This window comes from Triturus cristatus, chromosome 7 (assembly GCF_964204655.1).
Source record: "Triturus cristatus chromosome 7, aTriCri1.1, whole genome shotgun sequence".
Lineage (NCBI taxonomy): Eukaryota > Metazoa > Chordata > Amphibia > Caudata > Salamandridae > Triturus > Triturus cristatus.
In genome coordinates this window covers 1,536,425,021-1,536,439,920 of record NC_140590.1, presented here as the reverse complement: position 1 = coordinate 1,536,439,920, position 14,900 = coordinate 1,536,425,021, and the positions used below count along the sequence as shown (strand labels likewise).

At 42.1% G+C, this 14,900-nt stretch overlaps 1 protein-coding gene across 3 annotated transcripts in view; it reads right to left on the bottom strand.

Moving 5' to 3' along the window:
• SLC13A3 (solute carrier family 13 member 3) overlaps window positions 1-14,900 on the bottom strand; it is a 269,140-nt gene that overhangs the window by 188,354 nt on the left and 65,886 nt on the right. For all 3 annotated transcript variants that reach the window (XM_085619309.1, XM_085619310.1, XM_085619311.1), the window contains one exon: window positions 7,324-7,487. In XM_085619309.1, the coding sequence (XP_085475435.1) occupies window positions 7,324-7,487 (164 nt within the window). The remainder of the gene's footprint in view (window positions 1-7,323; window positions 7,488-14,900) is intronic.

Sequence of the window (14,900 nt, the reverse complement as noted above, 5' to 3'; positions counted from 1 at the left end):
TCAATGGCGAATTTGGAGAGGGACTCCTGTTAGGTAAGTAGAACTACGCTTCCCCACACCAACACCACACATGTATGTACATCACCAATGCTAAGTCTATGCTTCTATCTTCTAGGTGACAGTGCTTACGCCCTGCGGGAATACATACTAACCCCATACCTAAATCCAGCAACCCCGCAGGAACATCGCTACAACGCTGCACACATCAGCACGAGGAATGTGATAGAGCGGACTTTTGGGATTCTCAAGAGCCGCTTCCGTATCCTCCACAAGACTGGCGGCGCAATGCTATACCAACCAGACACATGCTGTCGAATAATTGCTGTATGTGCAATGCTGCACAACATTGCCACCAGAAGGGGGATACCCATGGAGGTGGACAGGGATGACGACCCCCAGGCTGACCAACCACCCGCCCAACGACGACCGGCACACATCCCTAACACAGCAGAGGGCCATAGGAGGCGGACAGACATAACGCAAAATCATTTTTGACCCTGGGTAAAATGAGACATTACAAGTTGGTGTTGGGTGCAACTGTTTAATGCACAGTAGCACAGAGGATTGTGCAACAGAACTAGCATTGTGAATCATGCTCCGATTGCATAAATGTAAATAAAAGGTTCCTTAAAGTCAGGCCTGTGCAAACAGAATAATTGGATGGCCATGGTTGCTCCACCATGGACCTGCAGAATGTCCAAATTTCTAGTGCCGCTTGCCACGTACACCAAGCCTCCGCTCAGGTGCATCCAAACCCTCACCACGGCCTGTCCCCGTGGAGGCACGCGAACTTCGGCGCCTGGTGCTGGCCTCTGCCAGTGACACGCTGCTGACACTGGAGGCAGCCTCACTGGTGTCATCCCCTCCCAATGCTGCAGCACTGCATGTGCTGCTCTGAAGTTGTTCCACAGCAGTGGTGATGTGTCCCAGTGACTTGGCAACATCACCGCAGAAGTGCCCAAGGTCCACCTGCAGGGAGACTGTGCGGCGTGCCAACACAGCGGTGCAGTTGCTGTGCCGTTGTATGGCCTTGGTAGCGGCGGCAGAACGCAACATTAGCTGCCGGTTACTCCTCCTCTGGGACTCATGGCCCTCCCTGATGGCACGGGTGAGCTCACGTACCTCCTCCCTGAGCTGAGCATTGCCATCAGCAACCGCAGTGGTCTGGTCCCTGACCGCCGTGCCCATGTCCCTGACCGCGGAGCCCATGTCGGTGACTGCTGCAGTCATGGCGCGCATCTCCCTCGCTAGGCGCACGATGTTGCAGCTGATGCTAGCCACATGTCTTCCCTGCAGGTTCTGTGTGCGCAGCATCCTCTCCTCAATTGCAGAGGTTGTTGGGACATCCTGGTCAGCTGAGGAGACGGAACTGCGACGGGCCCTGTGACGCCGTGCGTGTCTTAAGCCTCCATGTGGTGCAGCAGGTGGTGTGGATGTGCGCTGCGTGGGTGCCAATTGCGGGAGGGGGGTTGCCATCTCCTGCAAGGGCGCAACTTGGTGCCTGTGCCTCTGCGTTATTGTGGCTGCACTGGCTGCAGGCTGGCTTGCTGGTGCCGTTGCTTGTGGCGCAGGTGGTGGTGCCTTGGCTTGTGGCACTGGTGCTGGTGCCGATGATTGTGGCGCTGGTGGAGGTCGTGCTGGTGGGGTGGCAGGTGTTGGCGGTGCGTGCGCATCCTGCACAGTCTCCTGGTCTGACTCCACGGGTGTCTCAGATATGATCAGCTGGTCGCTGTCGTCAGAGTCCCCAGGTGATGCATCTGTGTGTGAAACAGTGCATGATTAGTGGGATGATTACACCTACATAGTGTTGTACCCATCAATGTCCCTCTGTGGTCCAACAAATGAACAGTCTACAGCCATGTACAAAATATGTGTTGTGTGAGGATTTACGCCTGTGCCTGCACTCTGGGCTGACTCGACTACAACTCCCAAGATGCAGTAGTGTCATGTGTGGAACTGTCTGTGCCAGAGCTGCAGACACAGTGAGATTGGGCTGGGGGCATGGGTATGGATTTACGCTATGCTGGGTGTGGCACAGGCATGCATCTTACCTTGGGCACTTGTGGCTGCGCCGGACGTGTCCATCTGGATCACCCCCACGACGGCTTCCCGCTCTATCGTCCCTTCCACAAGGTCCTCCAGGGCTGTGTTGGATGGTGCAGTGCTTGTTCCGCCTCCAGTCCTTCTTGCCTCCCGGAGCCTCTCAGCAATCCTCTCTTTTGCGCGCTTCCGGAGGTCATACCACCGTTTTTTGAGATCGTCGATGCTGCGGCTAGTGACGCCAACCGCATTGACCCTCTCACGGATGCGCTGCCAGATGCGCCGCTTCTCGGTCTCAGGCACCTTGAGGGACAGCTTGCCAAAGAGGTGGTCGTGTTTGCTGGCCACTCCCTCGATGAGGTACTCCAGCTCCCTGTCAGAAAACTTCTTCTTGCGCTTGCGTGCAGATTCAGCGCTGGATGGCACTTCCTGCGACATGATGGATGTGTGCTGTGACTGGCAGAATCTGTGTGGCCTCACTCTGCACAGCCTGTCCTTCTTTCCAGCTCCTGTCTGCTCCTCTGTCGAGGCTATGTGGGTGGGGCAGCAGTATTTCCTGGTTGGTGATGTCATCAGCCTGTTCCCGGTGCGACGCGGCAATTTGCGATTTCGCTATTACCGATTCGGTAATTGCTAATTCGGTATTACCGAAGTCGCTATTAGCCAAATCGGTATTACCGAACTCGCAATTTGCTAGTGGGGCCGTTTGCATGCCCCGCTATTAAGGAATCGGTAAATTTAGCGATTTTTAAGGAATCGCTAAATTTTACCGAATCTGTTGATGCATGCCAATTACCGATTCCTTAATGGCGATTCCTTATTTTTCGCTATTAAGGAATCGGTATTACTTTGGTTGATGCATATGCCCCTTAGTCAATTAATTTTACCATTAAAATAGGTCTATTTGTTTTAGATATATTTGAGCAAGTGTTACTACATGAACCTGTCTCCTGCATAGTGTACTTTTTAAACGGTTTTATGATGCTCAATTAAATGAAGTGAAATTTGTTTACATAAATATTAACTTGCCTAAATGTTTAAGTAACAGATCTTATATTTAATAGAAAGCAATCAAAAAACATAATCATAAACACTACTCTAGCATATGTTCTCCGAGAACTTCAATTCAGGTTTCCTAACAAAAACAATAAACAAAAAAATAAAAAGAAAGGAAAAGCAAGCGAAATCTGCTACTACAAATTTACAAAGTCACACCTCCAAACAGGTTGCACACTTCATGAAAAAAGTAATCACCTGGATGGGTGTTAAATAATCATATAGTACATGAAAGTAAAATCTAACATTTTCAACAAATTGTGCTAAATGATATCCTTTAAAATAAAAGTATAATAGAAAAAAAGTGTAGTGGGGAAATTTCCTCAATGTCACCCTCGATAAACACTGAGCTAATAAAGTAATAAAAACATCAGTGTGGCCATTTAGCATGTGTGTGATGTTTGCACAGAAAAAGCAGATTCATGTCTTTTTTTAGCTATAGAGCACTTCCTGTCCCCACATTTGGGGTATTACCTTAATTTTAGATGCCTCACCAACAGAAGGGAAAAGATCTGGCAGAGGAAGAGAAAGTGATTCACAGCATGACAAAGAGGTGGTAATGCAGTGGAGCAGAGTTGGAAAAGGGTGGTGCTTCCAAAGATGAGGTGCTGAGTGGTTGGAGGAGGAAGTGTGGAGCAAGAAAAGGAGTACTAGGAATGGAGAGCGCAATGTGAAAAGTAGATGTGGAGGGGGCCAGTGCTTAGGAAGAGATGAACATTGGGAAGAGAATGGTAGAGTAAGAAATACCACTGGGGAAAGTGGCAAAAGTCACCAAGAGGAAGATTTATAAGAGGGACTGCAAAACTGTAACATAGAAAAGAAAAACACATACAAATTGGGCAGGGTTAACAGTGAGCATTGTTCTTCTTGCACTGCACTCTCAGGAAACAATATTATAGTTTTTATCTGGTTAATTCTAACTTTCAGGTTCTGCTATCTTGGGAAAACAACTCAGCAAATACTGAATTTCGCCGTTAATTAATGCAAGTACAACATACACATTGATCAGAATTAAAACAATTTTGATTTTGCGGATTATCACGGTTAAGGTTGAAAATCTGAAGAAAACATTATGATGCCTGAGAATTTGTCCAGGTAAAAGATTTATGTTGTTACAAAAGTAAGCAAATGCTAATTTTGTTAAGATTTATTCTGCAAATCACTGCAGAAATACAGGTATCGTCACTTTTAAACATTTTCTGCTGATTACATTTTACTACTTTTTCTTCCAGAAAAAAAATATTTTACGAAGGACCTCCCATCTGTAATATCCTGAAGTGTGAAACAATGAGCATACATTTGTGAAATAAACAAGACGGCAACATTCCTTAGTTCCAATAAATTTGATATTATTAATCAAAATCCGTTGCAATGTTATTAATAGCATTTGTTCTGAATACGGAGTCATTCATGCACAGATTGAATCTAAATCCCTCTTAAAATCACTACTGCTTTTCGCTGCCTGTCTGAGAATAAATCATGTATTACTCCCAAAGACAAAAACACAATAAGTGGTGAAATGCATGCAACAGTCTTAGCCACAGACAATTGCTTGGGTCGCAATCCAATCTATTTTTCTTCATACACTATGCAACCTCAGAAATATTCAAGCCACAATCAAATCATCCTTGGCCCTGCTTCACTAGAAGAAAAGTGCACCCGGAACTGCCAGGCCATGTCTCCTCTGAATAGGAACACAAGCATCTCCCATATCTTTATTTTCAGGTTTCATTTGGATGCTCACATTTATCTGAAATAATATTTTATCACGTGCACACTCACATTTCCCCTTTAGTCTGGGTACAAAATGTCTCCTCTTAAATATTCTCACTCTTGACCATTGTCAATAACTTTTCATTTAATTCATTTAGTAGAATTATATTCGTTTTTTTGTACCATGCTTATGTACCATGTAGGTGTTTCTAAGAAGTAGTATGGTTACAGATGGAGTGACTGGGGATGACAGATGGAGTGACAGGGGAGGAAGCATTATAGCCAGTGGTGGTGGACCAGTCTCTGTAGGATCACACACGAGTAGAGAGGTTGCTTCTGGTCTTAACTGGAGCCACAGGTCTTGAGTGTAGACTACAATCTATGCAGTCATGATCCATAGGCAACATGGTACATGAGGGTAGTTAGATAAGAGTACATAATGAAGTCTAGTTTTATATAGAAGTGGAGAGTTCTAGATAATTACATCTCAAGAGGGCAGATTTCTTTGTGAAAAAAGTGTACCTGGCGGGATGAAAGCATAGTTTGCTCTGGAAAGCTGAACATTGGCATCTGGTCAGGGCGCATAATGAGAATCATCTTGTTGGAAATGCTAGGGTCTGGACATGTATTGTTCAGTTCTCAAGGCGGAGGGGGTTAAAGTCTCAAACGTATTCAGCCCACGGTCCTTTGCCCTTATTGTAGAGTTGTAAACCAGTCTAAAAAAAACTATTTATCAAAACCAAGATGTGCTTTCTGTCAACTCCAGTCACCACCACTTTACTTTCTTGAACGAAAGTTAAGCTTTTTGCAAAAGATATATGTATAGCATGTCAAGAATTTGGTTTTAAGTAGATATTGAACATGCATTTTATGTAATTTTGAATGGGAATACTGCAATTTGTTTCCACAGAGACCGGAAATAGCAATTATAAACGAAAAAAATCAAGCCCAAAAATGCGTAATGTTTTTTCTTTTATATTTGAAGAGTGGGAGAAACAGAAACCTAGCAATAAATAGAGCACGTTTTTTTTTTTAATGAAATTGATCTGAATTTAGAATGCCTTGTCATTCATCCAAACATATTGGTTTTATTGTTTTGCCAAAACAATATAATTCCCAGGGGTACATTTTACAGAAACTCTATTCTTCCTCTTTGTCTACTTAGGGTACATTTAACTAGGCCCTGCAGAAGCGGTACCCTATAAGGCACATGGAAAAGTTATTAGCTAATGCTACAAATTTACTTTGTGATCATAGAACATATTTCAGACAACTTGATAAATCTTTGTTATACTGTTGTGCACACAATCCATATATTTCGTATACTAGTAACACATATTCTTCATATTTTTGAATTCACACAACAAAATCGCCCTGAACTTTGACACAAATTGGTAACTCGTGATAGGTTGTGTTGTTTCAGGTCTAGAAATTTGCAAGTATGTCATTCAGTAACATGTAATTTTAAGGGTAAAATGAAAATCCAGCAATGCTACCTAGAATCTTGTCAAATATTGAAATATAAAAGTGCAAATAAATGAAAACTGAACGTGCATGGTATTTTGTGCAAAATCTGAATATTACATTGGAGGCAAAATAGTTTTTGATAAAGTTCAGACCTGCCTCAAAGGAGGAGCTTGCTACTGTATAGACAACACTGTTTGTGGTAGGAGGAGCATTGCAAAGGCAAGTTTCAAAATGTAGAACAGTTGTGGGGATTGGTTGAGACTAGGTTACAAGTACCAGAATGTGATGAAAAGGGTGTTGAGACAGTACCAGGCAGGACAATGAACACTTTCTTAATATTGACATTGCACATGTTCAGCATTCAGGACAAAGGTATAAAGTGATTTACCTGGAATCATACAATGTATTGTTAATTGTTAACAATAGAGTTAAAACCCTGGTCTGCATGATCCAAAGCCAGCAACCTAAGTACTAGACAACTATACCTCCCACCCACTTCCATCATTACAAATGGACCCTCGACCAGTTAAGGCCCATAGCAATGTCCTTAGCAGAGCCAGAGAAACTATTAGCATGCCTGGAAATATACACAAGTAATTTTTTTGTGTGAAATAACTAGGCATGGGAGAACAGGAATGAACTCTGAGGAAAAACAAACACTAACCAAAAAGGAGGACAATGTACCATGAATATATCTTGATATCCTATTTTAAGTGGTCATACCAACCGAAGGTCAATTATTTTGCAAACATGCTTTCCAGTGTTTCTCAATAAAGGACTCCCTCTCTTTTTCAGGGAAACCAACATTGGTCCACTATGGCTAGATCTATGCCAGAATTTCAGAAAAACCAGACTATTTCAATGACCACCTTTTAGAAATAAAGTTTGACACATGTATCCCTTGTCAAGATTTAACACCTGGCATGAGCCTGCCCTTTTAGCCATCACTGCTCCACAATAAACAATATTATAAATTGTGCACTTTACTTTAAGAACATAAACAAAAACATTTGAAACCATTTGCTGTTTTCAGACAGTCAGTATTACCGAAATGTTCTTCGCTGGGCCTGGACACTTGAGAATCTTTTTCGTCATCTCCAAATAAGCTCTTCAAAATTGCACTTGCAATTGGGAGCATCATTGCGGTAGAAGCAGTGTTACTTAACCACATGGAGAGGAATGCAGTGGTCAACATCATTCCTAATATGAGCCTAAGAAGTAAAAATATACTTATTAACTAACGGTTTAAAAAATAGCGCAAGCTGAGTTTCTGATACAGTTGCACAACAGTCTAGGAAATTATACAGCAATGCATTGATATGAAATAGCCTTCTGTGAACCAGGTTCTCAGTACTGGCATGGCAAGCAGACATACACATTTTTTTGAAAAGGGAAGATAAGCCCTTATGTTTTTTTTAGGTCTGCCTTAACCGCACAGTTGTCTGCAAGGCCTGTTGTTTCCAGTATCCACAGACTAGGCATTTGGTCAACCCTTTTCAGCCATTGGCTTGTTAAGGTAAGCCCCATTCAGCCACTTGCTAGGAGGTGGTTCCAGTGCACTGCATGGAGGACTTTTTTTTTTACACCTGGGAAATACATTGAATCATCACTTTTTTGTCACATTTAGTTCTTTATCTCATACAAGCACTGATGTCGATGATCAAGATATGGGTGGCATTAAGCTTTCAATTGCCACCCTGCTGCCACCACTCACTCATTCTTGCCCAGCTCATATAGTGCACTTTGCCGTCTTCCTCACCAGCAAAGACGGTCACTCAATCCAACGTAAGCCATGCTGAGGGCTGTCCTCACCTCCCACCTGAGACTGCAATGTTCTCTCTTTCTGTATACTGCTCAATCAATGTTGTGCTTTCTCTCCTTTACATTCACAGTGTGCCACCATTTCACCTTACAAACTGATACACTAGGATGCATGCACTACAGTGGGGAGAGAGGTAACGGGTATAGCTGGTAGAGGCATTAGAAGGTAGTGGAAATTAAATAGGGTATGACACGACCAAAAGGAGAAGTCTAAAAAGAGAGATGAAGTAATGCTGAGATTAGACCTATGCTATCGTGCAACAAGGCGTGATGTTAAGCATGGTTGAGGATTTAATTTCTAGGTCTTTTGTTGTCATTAGGTCTGCTGTTTTAATGTGCCATCTCAGATTCAAAGACTAGGACATTAGAAATGTAAAGGTGCAATACAAAATAAGGACTGGAACACCAATCCTCCAGAAGAAAACACGAGGAGATCCAGAAGGGAAAAAACCTCTTGATGGGTATGTTTTAGTAGTGCAGATTACCAAGCAGGATAATTACATTAAAGGGGAGGACTACCTTCCAGGAAGGTAGACAGTGGAATGGTAGGGTGATGAACAATCAACAGAATGTCTAAAAAAGGAAACCATTCAGCGTGAGCAACCAACTGTAAAGGGAGAGAAATGTGTGACATACTAAAAGGTACACGCCTTTTAATCCTTTTATAGTGTGAGAAAGTCAATGACCTGGAAGACTCGGGAAACAAGAGGCGCACTCCTGTATGACAGATCAGAAAGAAAATGAAAGAAAGATATTCATAACAATGAAGCTGCCAAGGAGAAAAACCTGGAACAGATAAGGAAAAAATGAATGGAATGGAATTCGAGTTTTAAAAGTTTATAAATATTAGATAATCCCTCAAAAAACAGTGACTAGAACAAACAAATAAGATACAGTAGATTCTCAAGAGAAAAACCTTAATTTTGAGGGCAATGAATAAACTACAACGCCAAGAATAACTGCGCTCAGGGTAGGAGCACTAGTTGCCAAAGCAGAATTGTGTTTAGGAGTGAGGCTGGTGGGAGGCAGTGAGAACACAACAGTAAAACAGAGAAGGTTTAACAATGCATCATTGTGACCCTCATAGTTCGCATCTGAAACAATATTGCCGCATTGAATGGTGGCGTTACTGTGCTACTCGGTGTCAAAGTCAAATAGGCGTGTCTGAACCCTGGAACATGTCTAAAAAAAGAGCGGCAACTTTTTAATCACATTTTGAATTTAGGTTTCGGGACAAGTATAAAATTAAGTAGCAAAACAGGTAAACATGTTACTTTATATTGAATGGAACATTAAAGTCAAGTTGTATTTAACAAATGTGCATAATGTTTTGGTTCAGATAAGTCGCATAGCTGCAATAAGACCAAACTAGATTTTCGAAAAATCAGGCAATTTGAAGAATAACTGGTTCAGGTTTAAGGAACTGTAAAAATTCAACAACAAAAAGTCTACATTTCAGAGAAAAAGTGCAAAATGATGAATGCATTCTTCTCTTCCAAATAGTATCTGTTTTTAGAACATATGCGAGTGAAGTACAATGGACTAATTGAAATACATATTTTACATGGTGAAAATGTTGGGTCACGTGGTGAGAGTGCTTTCTCAAAAGGGATGACTATTTACTGTAATCTTTGGATTTCATAACGATGGCATATGACAAATAGAACAAAGTCATGCTTTTTCAAGTTTTTATGCTGTTGTCAACTACTGTTGTGATTTGATATGTGCTGGGACTGGAATGTGTGTGTTAGACTTAATATACCCCAACAGTATCCTCCCCGACAGCCTTGTGATTGCTCCCCACTACTACTTTGAGAGTAAAGTGCTGACAGCGTTGTACTTGGTCCAGCTCAGTGAAACCTGATGGATAATGTATTTGTCCTAGTGTAACCCTGTCTAGGCAGGTCCCAGCCTTCCCCACTGACAATTTTCACCTCCAAAATTATTTTTCAAGATGAACGTAAACTTAAAGAGTTGTGGGAAAAAAACAAATTGTGAAGATGAAGTGATCTCAGTGCAGCAGTTTCATACCTTCTGCTGCACAAATAATTTTGCAATGCAGGTCACACATTCAGCACTACCACAAATCTATAGTATCTGATCTCGTACATCCCATCTCGCCTACAGGTTCCTTTTTGCCCTGCTCGCACAAAATAAAAAATAAAGATTGCTTTATTCAAAAGCAAAACACAGACATGGTGGTCGGCTGACCTCAGCAGGCCACCGGATTCCTAATGGGTTGCAAACTGCAATCTACCTTATTAATATTCATGAGGTAGGTTGATTTGCAAACCCCAAGGAATCTATTAATGAAACTCATTGAGTTTCGGACATAAGGAATACTGATTATCTAATTGCTGTTCGGAGAGAATCGCAATTAGGAAATCAGTATTCCCAATGTTTTTACATCTGGCCCAGATTATCCATGGCTTTCTATGGATGCTTTTTCATAATTTCATAACTCCTGATCCCTGCATTAAAATTCTGTTGATTTTTTATCTTTTAATCATTGCATGTGTACTTAATTGGTTTGAGAATTTAAAACATATTTATTTCTTATCTTTAACATTGCTTTGGCATTCCTGTACATTCACCACATGCACTTTTATCTGACAAGTCCCATCCATTGTGCCAAGTGACCAAGGATAGGCTCAAGATTCTTCGGTGAAACCTAATTTTAGTCACTAATTTGTTTGACTATGGTGGGGCTCAGCAACAGTTCACTTTAAGACAGAGGTTGACTGGGCACAGTCTATTTCAGTTTGCTCACAGTAGCATCCAGCTTTTAGAGTATTTCTAACAAACAATCATGGGGTTTTGGTCCATAGGCAGATGTTTTGAGCATCAGGTATTTAAATTCGTATTTGTACAAGATGAATTTTAACGTATTACATTTCTGGGCTGAAGTCCGTGCTTAGGATTGACGTGAGGCTGATGTTTAAAAGATGTGAGTTGTTGTGGGCAGATGAATTTGGATTTATTGGAGTACGTGATCTGTCACATGGAAAGCCCATGTGAACTGGAGAAGTACTCGGCCAGCGCTATAACAAACAAACACTGAGTAACAAAGTTACTGGAATTGAATTTATAAATTTCACAAACAAAAACAAGAATAAAAAAGTATGTCTTAAAATGACTATTAGCACTATTTACAAAAATATTGTTCAAAATTAAGATGAATGATTTCATGAAATCTGCAGGTCCTCGGATCGTAGTATAATTAATTGGCTGGTACACCTGATGAGAAAAAGTCTCCCTTCAAAGTGAAACTGTATTATAGACTTGGCATCCACATGAACCACGATATAAAAATTAGATCTTGTGGTTGCTTACTATATATTTTCTTTCAACACACCCTCTGGATGAATTATAGCCTCAAGCAATTATCCGGGCTACAGGCGAATTTTGAAAAACATTCCATAGATACCGAATATCTGGCTAGCTTGGTGTCTAATAATGTAACCCTTTCTAGATGTTACGTATGGAACTACCTCTTGGTTTCTGCAACTCTAACCAAACTTCTACTGGTCAAAACAGGCAAAAGAAAGTCAGCTGCTTCATGTAGTAAGGATCGCCCACTCACTTGCTCCATTGGTGGGCAATTAAACCAGAGATTGATTTCATCAAGGAAAGGTTGGGTGTAGCCAGAACATCATCATTAGGGTTCTCCTCTAGTGTGCAGCCTACAGCCAGAACAGGCTTTAACTCTAATTCTGGCATGATGGCTCCCTCACTGTCACTAAGGGCAAGATATAAGAGGAAGAGGGCCAACCTATACATCTCTGAGGAAATTCTCCACCATCGGTTGACCAGATAACATTGGCACAAAACCTCTATCCAATACAGTGGGATTGCTTCCAGCTTAGAAGATAAACGACTGAACCTGCCTCCTGCATTAGAATGCTAATGCTGTGAAAAGAACTAACTCTGCCTTTTGTCGAGTGGGCGATAAAGGACTGGGGGTATGAGCAAATTCTCCCTGCTCAGTGCCCAAATGACCAGGATGGAGAATTTGGTGCCAAGCTTTTTGACTGTGTTTATGGAAGACTGAAATCTATGGGGGAAGACATCTTGGTCAAAAACTCCTTCCTGATAAGACCAACTAGACTAACGAAGCTTCTACTGCTACAGCAGATGACAGGCTGACCCCTTGTCCCAGTGAGGGTGTGCCAGTTTTTTTCAGCAACGATTTTTTCAGCATACAAACTCTAAAATAGTCCTGTCTTGTCCCCTGTCCCAACCTAGATCCCCAACTGTTACCAGAACCTGTGCTCCATCTGCTGTGGGCAAACAGTTCTCCTTTCAGTTACTCCCAGTAGAAACACCATCTGTCCTTGTGCCTACAGGGGTCCCATCACTACACACAACTCAGAATGACGAATGTGACCAGCTGATAAACAAGACTGTTCACTGGAAGACCTGGAAACGCAATGCCCTGGCACAACTAAATCTTAATATCTCGCTGTGCTCCACAGATCAGGAATGGGCCAAAGACTGGTACCAATGCCTGTGTAGTTATTCATTTCAGGAGAGCCAATGTTGCATGTTCCCTTTTAGGACTACTAAAATCCTCACTTATGCCTCACAGTATGTTAAAGGCAGTGCCTATGGAGTATTTTATTTTACAATCAAAGCAAATGTAAATCTCCTGTGGTATTTGACCCTAACAAGCACACTATAGCCTTCCTTTTTAACATGCCTGTCACCAATAAATACGCTCCCCTGGCTAAACAACATGTCATCAACTGATTTACTGATGAGGCACCTGGCAGGCTCTCATTCTGTCCTGAGACTGTTAAAGGTCCACTAACCCCATGAGAGAATACATTTGTCTCCCCTAATTTCGTTTCTCAATCAAAGTAAGCATTTGATGAGAATGTCACTTCAACTACATTAATTGCCTCAAGGGAGGGCACACAATGGTGCCACCCTTACCAGCTTCGCTGACAGTCTCCAAACGTGTTCCTTGAAACACTGTGGGCTATATGTCAAGATAAAAACAACCCAAAATGGACAAGACCAATCAGAGGGTATGACCGGATTTGCCTACAAGAGACCTTGGCTACACTAAATCTAACACCCCACCATTGCTGCTAATTCAACAAGAGCAAGGGGGTGGGAACTGCTCACTTTGGTCTCAGGTTCATTTTATGGGAAAAATCACTGTCATTTCTTGATTCCCTACATTTTCAATTACTTTGGTTTGAGGGCAAACAAAAAAAAACCTGTTTATTAATACAGTTCTACAATCATAATATTGACATTCTCAACACTGATGTCATTACCTCACTGACGGGAGAATTGGATCCTTTTACTAGGAGCCACGTTTTTAATGTTCCTATAGTCTGGGCGGTAGATTTTTATATACAACTCTGCCACTCCCTCCTATTGTCTATTGTGGACTTCTCAGCTCCTCTGACATATTATTTTCACACTGCCTAGGAGGATGGCTTAAACTTGCTAGTGGTTAAGCATAAATTGCAGTTTACTTTAGATATGATTTCCAACTTCCTCTACCATATGGTTATAAAAATGCATTTAGTGATCAAAAGTTTCTCAGTTTCCGTAACTATGGGTAGTACCCCTATTTTAATTCCAGCTAATTTATTCCCCATAGTGTCTGTCAAAACAAGGAAATCTTGATGAATTGGTATTATATTTATAATATTTCAATGTTATACGAACTTGTATGTAGAAATAATGCTACCCTTTGGAGTGTAATGCAAAGACCTAAGCAATTGTTAGCTCTTATGGTGTCCAATGTGGCGTGATTAAGGAAGCCCTGACCGCCCCTCAGCGACACCACGAGAGGAGAATTGCTAGATGGTTTGATTCCCACTGTTCGCATGCCCACCTTAATTCATGATTGCATTAAAGTTTGTAGCCAAGGACTGGGATGCTGTTCGACACCATAGAATAGCTTACAAGAAAGCCCTTGATCACAGGAAAAATGAAATCCCAGAGGACACTTGGGATTCCCCGTTAGCAGCTAGTATGATGGACAGTTCTGATCAGTTACAATCTTCCCTTTTTTAGGGTTTCTACTGATTTTGGCTGGGATACATTGATTCGTCCTGATAAATGGCTTATCCTATTTACTAAGGTGAACTCACAATCACCATCAAATACTAAGCCATCTCCATGGGATGGGGACCCTTACGTAGACATATTGATCAAACTGGACTTTGAGCTGTCTGATGTGGCGGCAGCTATCAATAGGTTGCAAACAACATGGCTCCGATACCGGATCAAGCACATTTTGGCCCTATAGGGACAACATTTCTCTTGGGTTTCTCTGGTTACCAATGTGCTGAGAAGCTGTGCAAAGCATGGCCCACCTCAGTCACGGTCCCACTTGATTATCATGCCAATTTTTTAAGAAGGGTGATAAAAGTGAACCTAGGCGCTATCACTCTATTTCAATTATCAGATCTACTGCATAAATTGCATTCAGAATTCTTCTGGTCCGGTTTGAGCATTGGGCTCAGGAAAAAACCCATCCTCTCCGACCTACATTGTGGATTTTGCGCAGGGTTGGGTACCACCTAACAATGCCTCAATCTACACCTCCCGATACATAAACATACCAAAGCCAAGCCGGGTCATCTCTACTTGGCTTTTGTGGACCTCAGCTCAGCCTTCAACCATGTAAATCAGTCCAAATCATGGCATATCGTGTCTGAAGTGGGGGTTGATAAGCCTATTATGGTTTTTTTGAGACAGCTGCACACCGACGGCACTACTAGCATGAGATATGCCTCTAATGACGAGACCACTGTGCCCTTTAACTCGAAAAGGGGCAG